Genomic DNA, 16252 nt, shown 5'->3' with positions numbered 1-16252 from the left:
CTCTTTCCCCCTCTTTCTTCCACTCCCGGAGCTGTCCCAAATGTGAGCATGCCTCCATAAGTGTAAGCACGTCTCTGCAGGTGGTTCCAGCAGCTATCTTTGCTCCTCCTCTTATGCTCCCCCTTCCTTCTCTATGTTCCGCCACAACCTACCCATCCCTTCGAACACTCTCATTTTGGAACCACCCCCGTAGCCAGCAACATCAGGGCACAGATTTTGTCTGAAGGCAGTGGGCTCTAAGACCTATTAGCAGTCAGACCAATTCCATATCAAAGAAGCTCACCGAACCCTCATCAGCCAACCCCTTTAACGCCAGTCCATTCCTGTTCATTCAAACTCCTGACCCACCATAGTTAACCCTCTTTAACATCCCCTTATCCATCTATAATGGCCCATCCTCACTCCAGCAATCCCAGCACCATCCAGCTCCCACAGAAGCCTTATTTAATTCCCACACTGCCACAGCAGTGTCTTTTCTCTTTATTTCATCACTGCCTCAACAGTGCCTGCTCCCGCAGCAGCCTTTTCTGTGTTTCCTCACTGCCGCATCAGTGTCTGTTCCCGCAGTAGCCTTTATATCCCTCTCACACGACCGTAGCAGTGTCTGCTCCTACAGGAGCTTTTTTCACTGTTTCTCGACTGCCGCAGCAGTCTCCTCTCGCAGGAGTCCTTTGCTGTATTTCCCTACTTCCGCAGCAGTGTCTGCTCCCGCAGGAGCCATTTCTGTATTTCCCCACTGCCGCAGCAGTGTCTGCTCCAACAGGAGCCTTTATATCCCTCTCCCACTCTGACAGCAGTGTCTGCTCCCACAGGAGCCTTTTTTCACTGTTTCTCGACTGCCCCTGCAGTATCAGCTCTCGCCTGAGTCTTTCCTGTCTTTCCCCACTGCCGCAGCAGTAGCAGCTCCCGCAGGAGCATTTTCTGTATTTCTCCACTGCCACAGTAGTGTCAGCTCCCATAGGAGCCTTTTGTGTATTTCCCTGTTGTCCCAACAGTAGCCACTCCCGCAAGAGCCTTTTCTGTATTTCTCGACTGCCGCAGCAATATCTGCTCCCACAGGAGCTTTTCCATACTTCCCACCTGCTTCCGCAGGAGCCTCTATCTGTATTTCTCCACTATTGCAGCAGTGAATGCTTCCACAGAAGCCAAATTCTCTTCCTAGATACTGCCACAATAAACGTATAACAAAGGACATCCAGCACCCCTCTAACATTAAGCCTTGCTTAAGGGGCTGCAAATGTACATATCTGGCTGCTGTCCTGTTATAATTGCATTTTTGGGGAGCGTTTGGGTTCGGACTAAATGCCGAGCTTGGACCCGTCTTTTTCAGGAGGATCATGCACAGATTATTAAGGCGGCCAATTCATCTTCAGTAATAACATCCATCTATCCAATCAGTGCAAGAGACAACCCATATAAATAATCAAACCAGTCCTACCTTCGTTATTCTAGTCTTTCAGCATCCCTCCACCACCCCGACTCCTCACCTTCAGCTCGTTCCTAGCCCAGTACTGGAAATAACAATTGGGGAGAGAGCTTGGGTTCGGGCTAAACGCCAAGCTCGGACCCCTCTCCCCTATCAGAGGGAGAAACCCGGGCTCAGGAGTAAGTACCGAGCTCGGAGCCCTCTCCCCGGACATCACGCCAAATACGCATAACCCTTTACTAAGTTTATTATATGTAAGTGTGAACTCATGAAATACTAATTAATTGCACCAGCATAGAAATGTGAATAATATGGGACCATTGTGCTTCCCATTGCAGTTCCCTTGATCTGTAAAAAATACATGAAAATACATTAAAAAGTTTTTTCCAGTTAATGAGCACTTATCGGGATCAACTAAATGCTGGATTTTTTAAAGTATGAGAAATATTTAAAGTTTGTGGCATAGAATCTTTTAAATATGTCCAAGAGTTTTAAAAACGGTCCATTATAGGGCCATTTCCACATCCCTAAACATGAAGCGGCACAAACCAAAACATTATTGGTTGCTTTATCTGTAAGTCATTTGGCTTCTTGGGCAGGAGTTGCCATTCAAAGCAGCCAAGGTTTCTAGACCTTCTGCCTTCAGTCTGAAAGTCTGGCGGTGCGAGAGTAAAAAAAATGACAAAAGAGGCTGCCATACAGACCTGACAAGCCCAAAGAGATTGTTAGTCTTATAAGCTGTGAATGGTTGATGGAGGCTACTGTCCAGAACATCTTTAACTCCAACCTATGGAAGAGATATTCCTTCATTCCAAGAGAGACATCAGTGGCCCTGTTTAAGGCCCCCATTTTGAAAGTCTATCGATAAAAGGACTGCAGCAGCAGTAGTTTGCAGGAGGAGCTCTGAGAAGCCAAAGACAAGGACACAAGGACAATTCAAAACCAAAATAACACCTTATAATGCTGAGTTTGTTGTACAGTCTTCTTGTTTGAAACAAGGAGCTTTAGCTGCTATAAAAGGTATGGTTGTGGCTTCAGTCACCAGTCAGCCTAATCACTATAAATGTTCACGCTGAGATGTCTGCCTAACTAAGCCATACATTGAAGTGGTATTTTTTTTGTACTAATGACAAACTGAATGTGCCTTATCCTGCTTATTACACAGACGTTACACATTATCCTGCTCATTACATAAAAAAAAAAAAACCTTGGATATGAAATATTGATTTGAGAATAAAATATTACTTTATGTGAGAAAATATAGATTGTGGCAGTGATATGAAACATTAAACTAGCAAATCTATGTTAAGAGTAGATTGGTTATCTGGGACAAGAGTCAGGACTACTAATGGGTTGAATACTTGGACAAATTTGCAAAGATGACATGCTCCAGACCATTGTGTTTAGAATCTTGTGAAATACTTCTTAATGGTCAAAGACAGGATTCAGTTCTCAAATATTTCAGAATAATAACTGCTATCCAGAGCTAAACTCTATAACTGTCTTCTCATTAGCTGTGTTTTGTCTCTCTGGGGCTTTTCACATTCCCAGGTTATTGTTGTTTTCAGCCCCACTTTTAACACTGAGTAAAGGTATGTTTCACACTTGCAATAGAAGCAGAGTTGGCACCACTTTTTACTCTAAGTTATGAAACCCTTTCCGGTGATGGAAAACAGGTAAATTGGAGAGAAGAAGAGTCTTCTTTTATATTCTACCAAAAAGTCCATTCAGGAAAAACATGATAGTACATTCTGCAATAACATGATGATGCACAGTGCTAACCACCAGGTTGCATGCTGTATTTGTCCATTCAATGACATAGACGCTGCAAATATGAAAATAAGAATGTTAAAAAAAAAACATCAGTTTTTGAGTGTGTTTGTGTATTGTTAACCCCTGGTAATTTAGGAGCAGTGTGAAACGTGCAAAAGCAAATAACCCAGGATTCCATTTGTCCATGGTTGAATGACCCATGGTATACTATTTCAAGTGTGAAAAGCCTTTATGTGATTCTCTGAATATTTAAGTGGCCATAATTAAGTACACTCAGATTAAATAAATTCCTACAAGGTGATCTACTTTGGTGATAATCACCCAGTTTGTGTTATTTTGCAATAATACCTGACTGCCTGAACATATATAGTACTTGAACATAGTTAAGTTTGAGGAATAAATGTACTTGAACATAGTTAAGTTTGAGGAATAAATGTTTAAGCGGCTTGCCATAATTGTTCATTAGATATGAAGTGTACGGGACGGTCCGACTGTGTCTTTAAACTCCTGAAAGCGTTCGAGAATGATGTCAGACTGAACGCAAAATCACTTCCTGAAGTGTGTGAGAAAGATAGAGAGAGAGAGAAACTCAGACAGAGGCAAATGGGGAGAGCTCTGGCGCTGTAGGGAGAGAGCAGTGGAGGTGAGGAGGGTCTGGCTGAACACGGACCCCGCTGGAAACTTCACTTCCACAGAAAAAACGCCGCCACAGAGCGTCGGGCTCTTATATGGAGGAGAGACTCGCCTGGTAAATATATGACACGCATCATGTTTGAGTATTGATGAGAGGACTGCATGACACATATGGGGCCATATTTTATTTCCTAGTTTATATATTTCTATCATTCACTGATGGAGATCAGATTTCAGTGCGGAGGGTAACGTCATATAGGCTACTCTGAAGTGAAACTTGGGTTTATTTTGACCTCGTGAACATAAATGCCTCAAATTCAAGTCATGTGTTTTGGCTACTGAAAGCTGTTTAAAGTTAAAGTGTGTCAGTGAAGGAATGCAGGTGAATTCGGTGAAATGTGTTCGCGAGCAGAAGGTATATGCGCGCGCGCTTTATTTTATTATTTTTATAGCGTTTTCATGCAGACTTTAGATGATGATGATGATTGTGGTGGACTGCAGACCATCACAAACACTGTTACAACTTATTTACTTTTGCAATACTCCCTAAGGCCTGTCAAGTAGCCTTCTATTTTTGGACATGACACCATATGGTACCAACAGGTACCATGTTAGGACGTTTACCTGAAAATGGTCACATCTTATTACGTGTTGTGGTGCTGAAGAACATTGGTGTTCTTCAATACAGAAAACAAATATTGTATAGAAATATCAATGTGGTTTTTTTTTCTTATACAAATTGAAGACACACAGCTATACATTTTATTTTATTTGCTTTATTCCACGACAGCATGCTGACAATCTCCAGTTGCAACTTTTTGTTGATAAATGAAGTTAATTGAGTCCTCAGCAGCTGATTTGTTCATTGAAACCGGATGTCATTTTTAACTCAGAAACCACATGAACAGAGATACGGCTGCACGCAAACTAACGGTCTGAGACTGATTGATATGGTGAGTTTAATTTGCAGTTCAGAGTGTGTTCAGACAGGTCTGGGCTGATCTTTAGTTTCGCTTGAGTGAGTGTATGTTGCTTTAAGATTATTCAGAAGATGACTAAATTGGAGAAAGGAAGTTTGGTCAGAGGAGAGAGTGTATAGCCACATGGAGTGTGTGTGTGTGTGTGTGACTGTTGCGTGCTGCTGTCTGGTTTCCAAGACATGTGACTGTGCACAATGCCTCCTTTCCTATGCAACTAACATGTGCTCCATGGCATTTCCTGCATAATATCTCACTCTCTCCATCTAGATGATATCTAACAAATATTTGATTGTGTGCACAGGAAGTCTTTTTAACAGAATAGTGTGCTCTTAGTGTCATATTCCTTACCAAAAGAAAGCCTTGCTGCCTTACCAAATGTCCGCTTTTCTGGATTCCTCCTCAGGACGAGCATGTGAAGATATTTTGAGGTAGTTTTTGGACTAAGGTGTCGTGTTCCCAGGCCTGTAGAGCCACAGGGCTTCTTTTCACATCTACACACTGCTGTAAAATCCACACCAGCTGTTACTGCACACTAGCTGAATACGAATACATCACTGTTTTGATGCACATATGGGTTTTTCGGTGGCTGAGTCTTAAATATGTGCTTACAGAGTTGCAAACAGTGATTTATAGTTGCTGTCTCAAAATATCAAAATGCTTGCACAGTAGTTGCACACCCACATGACATTGACCTTTTTGGTTCATAAATGTCTCTTGAATGGCTATGGTTTTTCCTTTATTCACAAAACAAACTGTGGTCACACATCCAATATCGTCATCTGTGCATCATTCTCTCACAATACACAAGGCCATGTTTCTTGGGCTCAATGCATGCCTCTAAGAGCGCTGTCTTTGGTTTGGCCAGCTGCCATGTCCCTGATGACGCGCAGCAGCTGTATTTTTGCACTGTGTCCTGAGTTGCCTTCCCGAGGCCTCGCTCTACCAAACATTCCACATGGGGCTGAAGAGCCAGCCGGGGTTTGTTGGGTTTGCCTGAAGTGTTCTCTGGGCCGGACCCTGACGGGCCCCTTCACTGAGAGCCTTATCTGAATACAATGAGCACGCTCGGTACATCAGTAATTAGATCTCGGGCTCAGAGACTCTTGAGATGTGCTGTGATGAATCTGTCATTCTGAATGATGTGTGCACTACACTATCAGTCACATGCGCTTCATGGATCTTTTGTTTGTTGAGAACAGATTTAAAATCTTAAGAGTATTTCACACTGACTACGTTTACAAGCTGTTAAAATTCGGGTTATGGTCGGGTTAAAGTCACTATTCGGGTTTCTGAAACATTCGGGATAACCCGTTTACATGCGTGAGCAGAGAGAGTTACTCCTGTATACATGGAATGTGTAATCAGTCGCCAATATCCCGATGTAAACGGCGACGCACGGTTAGCGTCTGGGCGTAAGACGCAATATGCATCATTTCCGATTCTTCTTCCTGTATCCAAAGAGACAAAAGACCAAGATTCCTTGCGAATAGAACATGCGCAGAACACACATTTTTGATGGGGATATGCCGAAACGCGTTTACAAGACCAAATATTCGGGTTAGAAAAGGGGTACCCCAGGTATAATATCCCGGTTTTTAAAAACCGGGATATGAGCATATCCGGGTTTTTGCCGGTGTTTACATGGCCGTGCGCGACCGGTCTATTGCTAATATCTGTCACGGTCTTACGCTGCCTGAAGGAACACGGAGTCGAGGATAAACGAAATAAGGCTTTTATTATCCAACACAGGAGATATCCAACATGGAGCACAGAGGTAGGCACACGTAGTAGCAAATGATGAATGAAGACCCGACAAAACAGAACTGAAAGGACAAGGCTTAAGTACAAAGGATAATTGGGGAAACACAGGTGGATGGAATCATTAAATTAACAGGGACATGGAACACATGAGGAAGATAATAGACACACCTGGGAACTAATCACGGAAGACAGAAACTGGGTCACTGGGGCAAAAACATTAAATGAGTCCAGGTGTGTGACAGTACTCCCCCCTCCCGGTAGGTGCGTCCTCGCACCGTAGAAACAACAGAGGGAGGCGTGGGTGGGAACTTGGGAGGAGGTTCCGGTGGAGGACGGACTCCCAGGAGGGGGCCAGCAGACAGGGACCACAGAAGGAGGAGCCAGGGAGGAGACGACGGAGGGAGGAGCCAGGGAGGAGACAGGAGCAGGAGGAGCCAGATGGTCCACCAGAGACCAGCCAGGACGGAGATCCAAGGTGGAGTCGACGGCGGGAGGAGCCATGGTGAAGGAAGGGTCGACGACACCAGGGGGCCGACAGGCGGAGACTGCACCGGTGGGTGAGGAGCCCAAGATGGAGCAGCACAGCCGCAGAGCCAGGGGGACATCGAGGTTCCGGAGGGCCTAGGTGGAGCAGAAGGCTCAGGCGACCAAGGCGGAGGCAGGGTCCTGGCAGACCGATGTGGAGCCGGAGCGACCGAGGATGGAGGTGGAACCGGAGGGAAGGAGGAGCCTGACAGAGCCGGAGGGATGGAGTGACGAGGTGGAACCAGAGGAGTGGAGTCCCGAGGCGGCGGATGGTCGACGACTGACCAAGGTGGAGCCGGAGGGACGAGGGAGCCCGGTGGAGCAGGTGGGATGACAGGCCACGGTGGAGACGAGGGAGCTAAGAGCCAAGGCGGAGCCGCTGGGTCGAAGGACCGAGGAGGAGTCCAGGGCTCGGAGGCTGGAGGCGGAGACAGGGCCTTAACACGCCAAGGCGGAGCTGGAGACTGGCAGTCCAGCGGCGAACCACCGCGCCCCGATGGCGCGGACTGAGGGTGAGCTGCGGGACTGACTGGCACCAGCAGGGATGGCGAGGAACTGGCTGGTCTAGGAGGAGGAGAGAGGAGAAGGATGGGAGGAAGGACAGGAGGATCAGGACTGGACGGAACCAGCGAAAGAGGAGTAGAGGGACCAACAGGTTTGAGAGGAGGCGGGAGAGGGAGGCTGGGAGGGAATACAGGAGACACAGAAGATTCAGAGCTGGGCGGAACCAGCGGAGACACAGAAGATTCAGAGCTGGGCGGAACCAGCGGAGACACAGAAGATTCAGAGCTGGGCGGAACCAGCGGAGACACAGAAGATTCAGAGCTGGGCGGAACCAGCGGAGAAACAGAAGATTCAGAGCTGGGCGGAGCCAGCGGAGATACAGGAAACTCAGGGCTGGGCGTAACCAGCGGAGAAACAGAAAACTCAGGGCTGGGCGTAACCAGCGGAGAAACAGAAAACTCAGGGCTGGGCGTAACCAGCGGAGAAACAGAAGATTCAGGGCTGGGCGTAACCAGCGGAGAAACAGAAAACTCAGGGCTGGGCGGAACCAGCGGAGAAACAGAAAACTCAGGGCTGGGCGGAACCAGCGGAAATGGAGCAGAGGAAATGACTGGAGGAGGTAGGAGTGGGAGACTGAGAGGGTATACAGGGGAATCAGGGCTGGACGGAACCAGCGGGGAAACAGGAAAATTAGGGATTACCTCCATAGACCAGTCCATCAGATCCAGAGCTTGCTCCATATGACTTTCAGAGACTGTATACAGCTCACCCTCAGTCGCAGGAGTGTGGGCAGGGCTTTCCTCCACGCCCTCGATCTCCACGAGGACTCCCACGATGCACGGTGTTGCCGGCTCACACACCTGGTCAGTCGTGCTCTCGAGATCCTGTTCCCTGACAGTGGATGGCTCGGGCTCTGCGGCTGCGGTGGGCTCTGGCTCCGTGCGGCGTGATGGTGGCTGGCTGGTCTCTGGGTCGGGAGTGGGGCTGGCGAGGTCCTCTATGGGGCAGACGGTGAGAGGTGACCCATTTCTCGCCAGAGTCCACTCCACGTATGCGGCGAAATCCTCTCGAGGACCATCTTCGGACGACAACGCTCTGCATTTGGAGTTCAGGCTGGTGTTGTAGAAGGTGCAGAGCGCGCCGTCCGGGTAGCTGGTGGCATTAGCTAATAAGGAAAACCATCTGGTGTGGTCCTCGAGAGAGCGTTCTTCCTGCTTCAGCAGAAGGATGAGGAATTCGGGACGATAGAGGGGATCCATAGAAACACTAAGAAAAGAAAAGACTTTGAAAACACAAAAACAAAACGGAGGGAAGAACACACAGTTTTCTATTTTCTCTTATTAGGTCGGGTCTTCTGTCACGGTCTTACGCTGCCTGAAGGAACACGGAGTCGAGGATAAACGAAATAAGGCTTTTATTATCCAACACAGGAGATATCCAACATGGAGCACAGAGGTAGGCACACGTAGTAGCAAATGATGAATGAAGACCCGACAAAACAGAACTGAAAGGACAAGGCTTAAGTACAAAGGATAATTGGGGAAACACAGGTGGATGGAATCATTAAATTAACAGGGACATGGAACACATGAGGAAGATAATAGACACACCTGGGAACTAATCACGGAAGACAGAAACTGGGTCACTGGGGCAAAAACATTAAATGAGTCCAGGTGTGTGACAATATCCCGGTTTTGAACGGGTTATTGGCTGCATGTAAACGTAGTCACTGATTCACTGCAAACTGATAAAGGCATTCTGGCACAACTATGTGCCATTTGTGCTAGAAAATGCCAAGACTTTTGTATTTATTTATCGTTAGCTTACTGCTAAACGACAGAGCAGTGCTCCACAAATGGGGATTTTTAGCGGCCAGTTCCTACTTTAGCGGCTCAGTTACTATTATTTATTTATAATTATTATTTAATTGTTAAACTATTCATCCTAAATAATGCAACACAACTTCTTTCAACCCTGTTACAGTATGATTGGTATTACAATATTATTTTAATTTAAATCAGGGTTGTTATGGTTAACCAAAACTAGTGTTTTTTGGTTAGTTTTTTTGGTTGTTTGAAAAAAATTAATTGTTAACTGTAAGTAAATGTTATGTAAATGTTAACTTTATAAGTATAATAAAATTTATAGAAAAAAATATTAAAAATAGATTAATTTTCATTTGGTGTAATAAAATAACTAAAACTGAAACTGAAATAAAATGTAATAAAATTATATAGGCATATTTATACATAAATGATAACTAATAAAAATGAGAGAAAAAAACACAACAAAATTGCTTATACTTTAAAATTACAACAAATTAAAATCATATAATACTCTCATGCAAATACTTACTTTTAATTAATTTATTTATTTATTTATTTATTTTAATAACCCCTGACCAAAAATATTTTCTTCTAGCTGTGTAATTGTCCAAATGTTTCTGGGTTTAAGATCGATCAGTTTTCTTGCGCTCTGTGCCAAGAACAATATTTTTTCTGTAAAAGAATAAATAAATAACAAAATTGTGTTTTTCCCATAACAGAGTTGAACTGCTGAGCTTAATGAGGTCAATATGACTGAAATGCTGATAAAGACAGCAGAAAAGCCTTTTCTCTTTCAAATTGTTTTATTCCAGCCCTTTTATATTAATAGTGTTTTGGGGTTGAATATCGGTGCAAAAGCAGTTTATATAGGACATTTTACAGAGAGTTCATCTTTCATGTAGCCCATATTGTTTACAGTGAGTAAATTCCCAGTTGGCATGTATTTATAGTAACTATGCACCTGTCGCTGTTTCTTTGATGCCAGTGAGATTCTGGTGAATTTGCTGGACTTCAGATCCTGTCTATATCCAGGTCTCCCATCAAATCAAATCAAACCAAAAGCCGCTGCTTCATATAGTCACGAACCTGTTCAGTCAGATATCGGAATGAATGTGGGTGGGAATGACCTTTTTTATCATTGTGTTGTGCAAACGGTTTCTTCGTGGAAAACTGTTCATGCTTAACTGTATTTCTGTGCTCTTTTGTAAGAAGGAAAATATGGGATAAAAGAGATGCAGTGATGGTGCAGCGATAAGAGCAATAAGCGCTCTTTTTTTGGATATTTTAAATCAACAATATACAATGAACATTGCACGCAGACTCTGAATGTAGGATTTACTGTCAGACTCGGGCTGGAGGTTTGATAGTTTGTTAAATTAAACAGCCTTTTCTCTCTCTCCCTCCCCCTCTGTGTCTTTGTGATTTCTGGTAAGTGACATGGCTGGCCTTTGGCATAACGCCTGGCATGATCACATGCTATGGATGTCACGCCAGTTTATGTGTGTGTGTGTGTGTGTGAGTCTGTGAATACTTCCACATGAATGACTGTGTATCTTGAATAATTCCAGCAGGGCAGAGCTCACTGAGACTGTAAACATTTCAAAGCTCTGATGATTTTCCACTTCAGCCGTCCTGTGTGGTGTAGTGTTGAATTGATCAGGACTTTTTAAGCTGCTTTTATCAGTTCTAATGGCTGCCCGGGTATTGCTCACAGGTATCTTGCCAAGTATGTGTTTCTGTGTTTGATACATGTTAAAACACGCACATGCCATGCACCAGTTGCCTCAACAAACATGCAAATTATATAATTATATATAATTATTGTTATTGTTACTTATTTATTAATACATTTTTTAACATATGATTTCTTTCATCATAGTTGATGTGAGTGAGTTAATTTGGTGTAATTACAGTTGTGTAAAAAATAATTGCATGTTAAAACGATTAAGACATTTAACGCATCGCCGTGCCCAAACCTGTATGTCATCCTGACTGAGATGAGATACTGACATGAAATACAGATATTTTTTTATGACAGTTTAATAAACAGGAAGTTAATATTGTGTTACATTTTAGACACACAGTGTTGTCTGTGTTCTTAATTTCATAAACAAAAGTTTATATCTGAATGAATCAGCCGTTTGAATGAATCGACTGAATGAGTGATTCAATGATTCACTCATAAATGCCACCTTCTTGCACTTTTAGTTCATCTTTAGCGTATCATTTATTTATTTTTATTATTTAATATGTTCATATTATTTTTAGACCCATTAATGGCTACTTAAAACCTATTAATCTCATAGCATTATTTATGCAGTTCTAATTGCAGTGTGAAAATATACCTAAATGCCACTTGTTGTGTCCCATACTCTCTACATTTAACCCATCTAAGTGCGCTTACACCACACACACACACACACACACACACGATGAACACACACCTTGGGGGTTCAGTGTCTCAGTGATGGTATTGAAGGTGGAAGAGAGCGCTATACATTCACTGCCCTTACCTACAATCCCTTTCGGTGTCGAGACTTGAACCCACGACCTTTGAGTTACAAGTCCAACTCTCTAATCACTTGACAGCTCTAAAGTTAATATATTAGTGCTCATAGTGGGGTGATCAAACACTAATATTAATTATTAACATTATGAATGATCATGAGTGTTATTGAGGAGAGTACGCTGCTGCTTTAGTGATCAGATGCACCATTTGAATCATTAAACAGGTGAAAAAATCCCACGGATGCCACTGAAGACCAACTCAAGCCAAATCTCTCTGTTCATGGCAGACAGTAGGAAAACACCTCTTGCATTGTGGAGATGCGTTTTGCACAGGCAACACCACTGATATTTTCATACAATTAAAGGTGCAGTAGGAGATCTTGGAAAATGCTAACATTAACGTCAGATAAATACAGATAAATAAATTTAAACCACTTAACTTAATGATTGCTATCGGGATGTGAAGGAGACTTTCAACAAGTATAACAACAAATGTTTCTGAAGACAATCACCTATAGCACCTTTAATATTCCTAAATCTCTTCACAAGAATCAAAATTCTTGTGTTTTTACCTTATCTATGTATATTATTATCATATGATTTACGCCACATTCCTGTTCTCTTGTGCACACCTGTGGTGTATGAGCTCTCATGGCCATGATCCAGACTTTTGGTTGAGCTCCAGCAGAATGTCTTGAAAAATCTCAGGAAACAGCCTGTTTTATTTTCATCTGCACTGCTCCCATGATCCAGTGCAGACCAATGGTGGCATTCCTTAAATCGGCTCTTTTTAATCTTTTTTATGAACTGATAATGATCAATAACAAAGTTACATGGAAATTTCTAAAAACCAGCACAAATCTCCGTTCACTGTCGTAATCTGTTAGAGCTGAATTTGCTTAATTATTATATGTGACACTGGGCAACAAAACCATAAGGGTAAATTTTTTCAAAATTGAGATTTATATATCACCTGAAAGCTGAATAAATAAGCTACGATAGGACAATATTTGGCCGAGATACAATTTTGTAAATCTGGAATATTGAAAATCTAAATATTGAGAAAATCGCCTTTAAATATATATATCACATTTCTTATTAGACTTCCAACAAATCTGAATACATTATTTGTAAATTTGTAAAATGTGTAAAAAAAAACAAATCCAAAACAAAATCTCTTTCATTATAATCATAATCGTAATCCCGTAAACATGCACTTCTTTCTAAAGGCCCATCTAATGAAGAGGTGGTGAGTCAGGATTGGCAACTTCATCCTTGCGACTCCCAACTCAGAAAACACTATTTATTAGTAAATATTTCTAATATCTCCTTACTCTTTTCCCATGACACATTTACAGTAATTGCATTTGCTTTGCAGCAAGCTTAAGGCTATTGCATGCATTTAAATATATATATATAATATATAGCATCTGCCATTTATTTATTTCCTTGTGTCCAAAGGCTTCATGGTCCAGATGGACACATCTCGCGATCCGGATTCGGACCAGAGTCCACCAGTTGGCGAATCTAATGTAATGTAGCAATCAACACTTTTCAGTTTCACTCTAATCGCGACAGTAGTAATTGGTGCCTTTTTTGCCCCAAACTCTTGATTTCTGCTTCTGGTCTACAGTACATTTCAGACCATATTAACTGATAAAACTGCTCGTTGCATGATACTCTATGCATCACAACAGACACTTTAGTTAGAGCAGCCGTTTGAGCTGTTGCTCTCTGACTCATATATGTAGTTATCATGCTTTCACTAAGCACACTGGCAGCTGCACTCATCTGAGCATGCATTGCTGTATGATCAGTGTGAGTAGAATACAGGGTGATCTTAAATCATGATTGTCTTGTTTTGTGTGGTTTGGCATGCCGACACAGTGAAGCAGTGTGTTCAGTATAATGATGAGACCAAATCATCACTGCACTGATGCTTACAGGTCAGAAATGTGTCTGTCTTCACTGCAGCCAGTTTTAAAACCCCAGTTTTATCATGCAGTTCAGCTGAGGAAATAGGGGAATTGTTAACAATTAATCCTGTCTTGTGATTTGAATTGCTGCCCCCGAGATTTCTCTAGATTGACTTTTGACCTGTTCTATATGTATTTGAATGTGCAATGAAAAAATTGAGTTTATGGAACATTTGCTGTTATGAAAATATTCATCTGTGATCATGTGATCGCTAAGTCTCGAGCAGGAAATGGACATTAAATTCATTTACATTATGACACACTCACTCTTTGCATTTATATTTATCATCTGGACTATTTGTTTACTGAAATCTAAAACCCAACAGTTCCAGCTCACACAGTATTGATGGGTCTTTACCTTGAATGACAGCAGCAGATCTGAAGACATTGTGAATAATGCATATTGCACACAACTGTGGCTGGTGCTGCTTGATATCACTTGCTGTCTGGCTTTACACAAATAGTCATCCTGGAAGTAACCTAAGTATTCACACAGTTACGTTTGAGTTAAACACTGGCATTGACATGTCATTGAGAGATAGTTTTGTTTTAAGACCTTTAGTAGCAGGTAAACTTGATAAGCAAAACTATATTTGATTTTGTTTTCAGTAGTAAGTGCTTCTTGGAGAGACATTTTGATTATGATTTCTCAACTCTAGTCAGACACCTCTACGTCACGCGATGCACGTCCTGATTTTGCTGAGTTACATGTGTTCCTAGGTCAACATATTTTGTTGACCCTGGAACAACATTTTACTCCAAAAATGTATTCTTGACCATATCTCTACACCTAAACCTAACCTTAACCATGAGTAATCCCTAAAATCAGAGGAAATGATAGATGAATGACACTGATGTACAAGCACCAAACGTTGATTTTAAGCATAAACTTCACAAAATCTATAAACGGGTTCTTCAAATCTGATTGGTTAATCACAATGTTGTTCCAGGGACAACAAAGATGTTGTCCCAGGAACATGTCTCACTTGGTAAAATCAGGTTCTGCGTCAAGCGATAGCGACAGCAACAATGGCTGACTACAGGCTTGTGTCTGTGCTGCAGAAGCTACTGAGCCTGTTAGCTTTACTAAAGAAAAATCTAAAATTACTAAAGCAAAAATGTTTGTATACAGTGTATTGTGTATGTTTGCATAATCCAAGTTCTCGTCTCCATTTTTAGTGTATCTCTGTGGCAGAATTATTGTGATATACTGGTCTGGCAAGTATACTACATCGTTTGGAGTGTTTTCAGTGGTTTTGTGTATACTAATTTTTATATTTTTTTTTAGAACAAGAAAGAAAAAGATCAGACAGGAAAATCTCTGGCTTCGTGTGGATGTGGCCTCTGTTTTGTCTCTGGCCTAGTTTTCTTTAGTTGTCTGATTAGTTATACTTTTCACCTGTTGTCTCCTTAATAAACTCATCAGTTCCTTTGTTTGCGCCGTGTATTTAAACCCTTAGTTCTCCCTTTGTCTGTTCTCGTTGATTATCAACTTTTGTGATGTTTCTCTGAGTTTGCTATTGATCTATTTCCAGTTTATTCTTCTCCGTTCTGCACGTTACTATACTAGCAACATGTAACAGCAATAGTTTGTGGTCTGACAGGTTCGTGTTAGGACAGCATGCTATCCAAACCAGAGAACTAAAGTTTAAAGAATGGCTTTGAAAGCACACCGTGATGTCTGGACTCACTTTGGTAAGTGCCTTTGATAATGTAATGAAAGTGCAAGATGTGTGGCGCCAGTACGCCATACAGTACTTGACTTCAAAATGAGATCTGTAGAGTGTAGTAATAACATGAAATTAGTTACCCATGGTTTTAGCGCATTGTTACGAGAAAAACTCAATCAAGTCCACCCAAATTCACTCATTTGCATCATTTTGTGTAGATAAATACAAGTTATATGATGTTTTGTGTAGATACACAATATAAACGTCATATAACTTGTATTTATCTATACAAAATGATGATCTGATTATTCTCTTATAAGGTGTGTTTGTTTTTTACTGGTGTTCCTTACTTTTTTTTCTGGTGTTTAGCTCCAGTTGAGATATTTCATTTTCAACAACATTGATACATTGTTAATAATCCAGCAGTAATATTTTTTCTCATCATATTTTGGCATGTCAGTCTCCACCTGTCTAAATTGGTGATTCTTGAGCTGCAAAGTGAACCAGATTTCATGCCTACAGTCAAACATCTGTTAACACGAGAGTTATGGGATGTTAATAGTAGGGCTGGGTATCGATTCAGATGTTCCAAATCGATTCGATTTCTATTCACAAACTCTCAAATCGATTCGATTTCGATTCTCGATTTGATTTTCGATTCGATTTTCTA

The 16252-nt window shown here is 42.0% G+C and overlaps 1 protein-coding gene across 4 annotated transcripts in view; it reads left to right on the top strand.

Moving 5' to 3' along the window:
• Nucleotides 1-3743: 3743 nt before the first annotated feature.
• The window catches only part of nacc2 (NACC family member 2), a 36713-nt gene continuing 24204 nt past the window's right edge, over nucleotides 3744-16252 (top strand). The window contains exon 1 of one of the 4 annotated variants that reach the window (XM_026255475.1): nucleotides 3744-3947. Coding sequence is in view for 1 of the 4 variants with exons in the window: in XM_026255474.1 (XP_026111259.1) it covers nucleotides 15568-15607 (40 nt within the window). In the remaining 3 variants the exon portion in view is untranslated. Of the gene's footprint in view, nucleotides 3948-4648; nucleotides 4786-13445; nucleotides 13469-15401; nucleotides 15608-16252 lie in introns of those variants that run through there. The other 3 variants (XM_026255476.1, XM_026255482.1, XM_026255474.1) reach the window with 3 other exon arrangements.

Source organism: Carassius auratus, chromosome 5 (genome assembly GCF_003368295.1).
Source record: "Carassius auratus strain Wakin chromosome 5, ASM336829v1, whole genome shotgun sequence".
In the NCBI taxonomy this organism is placed as follows: domain Eukaryota; kingdom Metazoa; phylum Chordata; class Actinopteri; order Cypriniformes; family Cyprinidae; genus Carassius; species Carassius auratus.
Note: the sequence above shows the minus strand (reverse complement) of the source record. Positions and strands in the feature narration are given on the sequence as shown.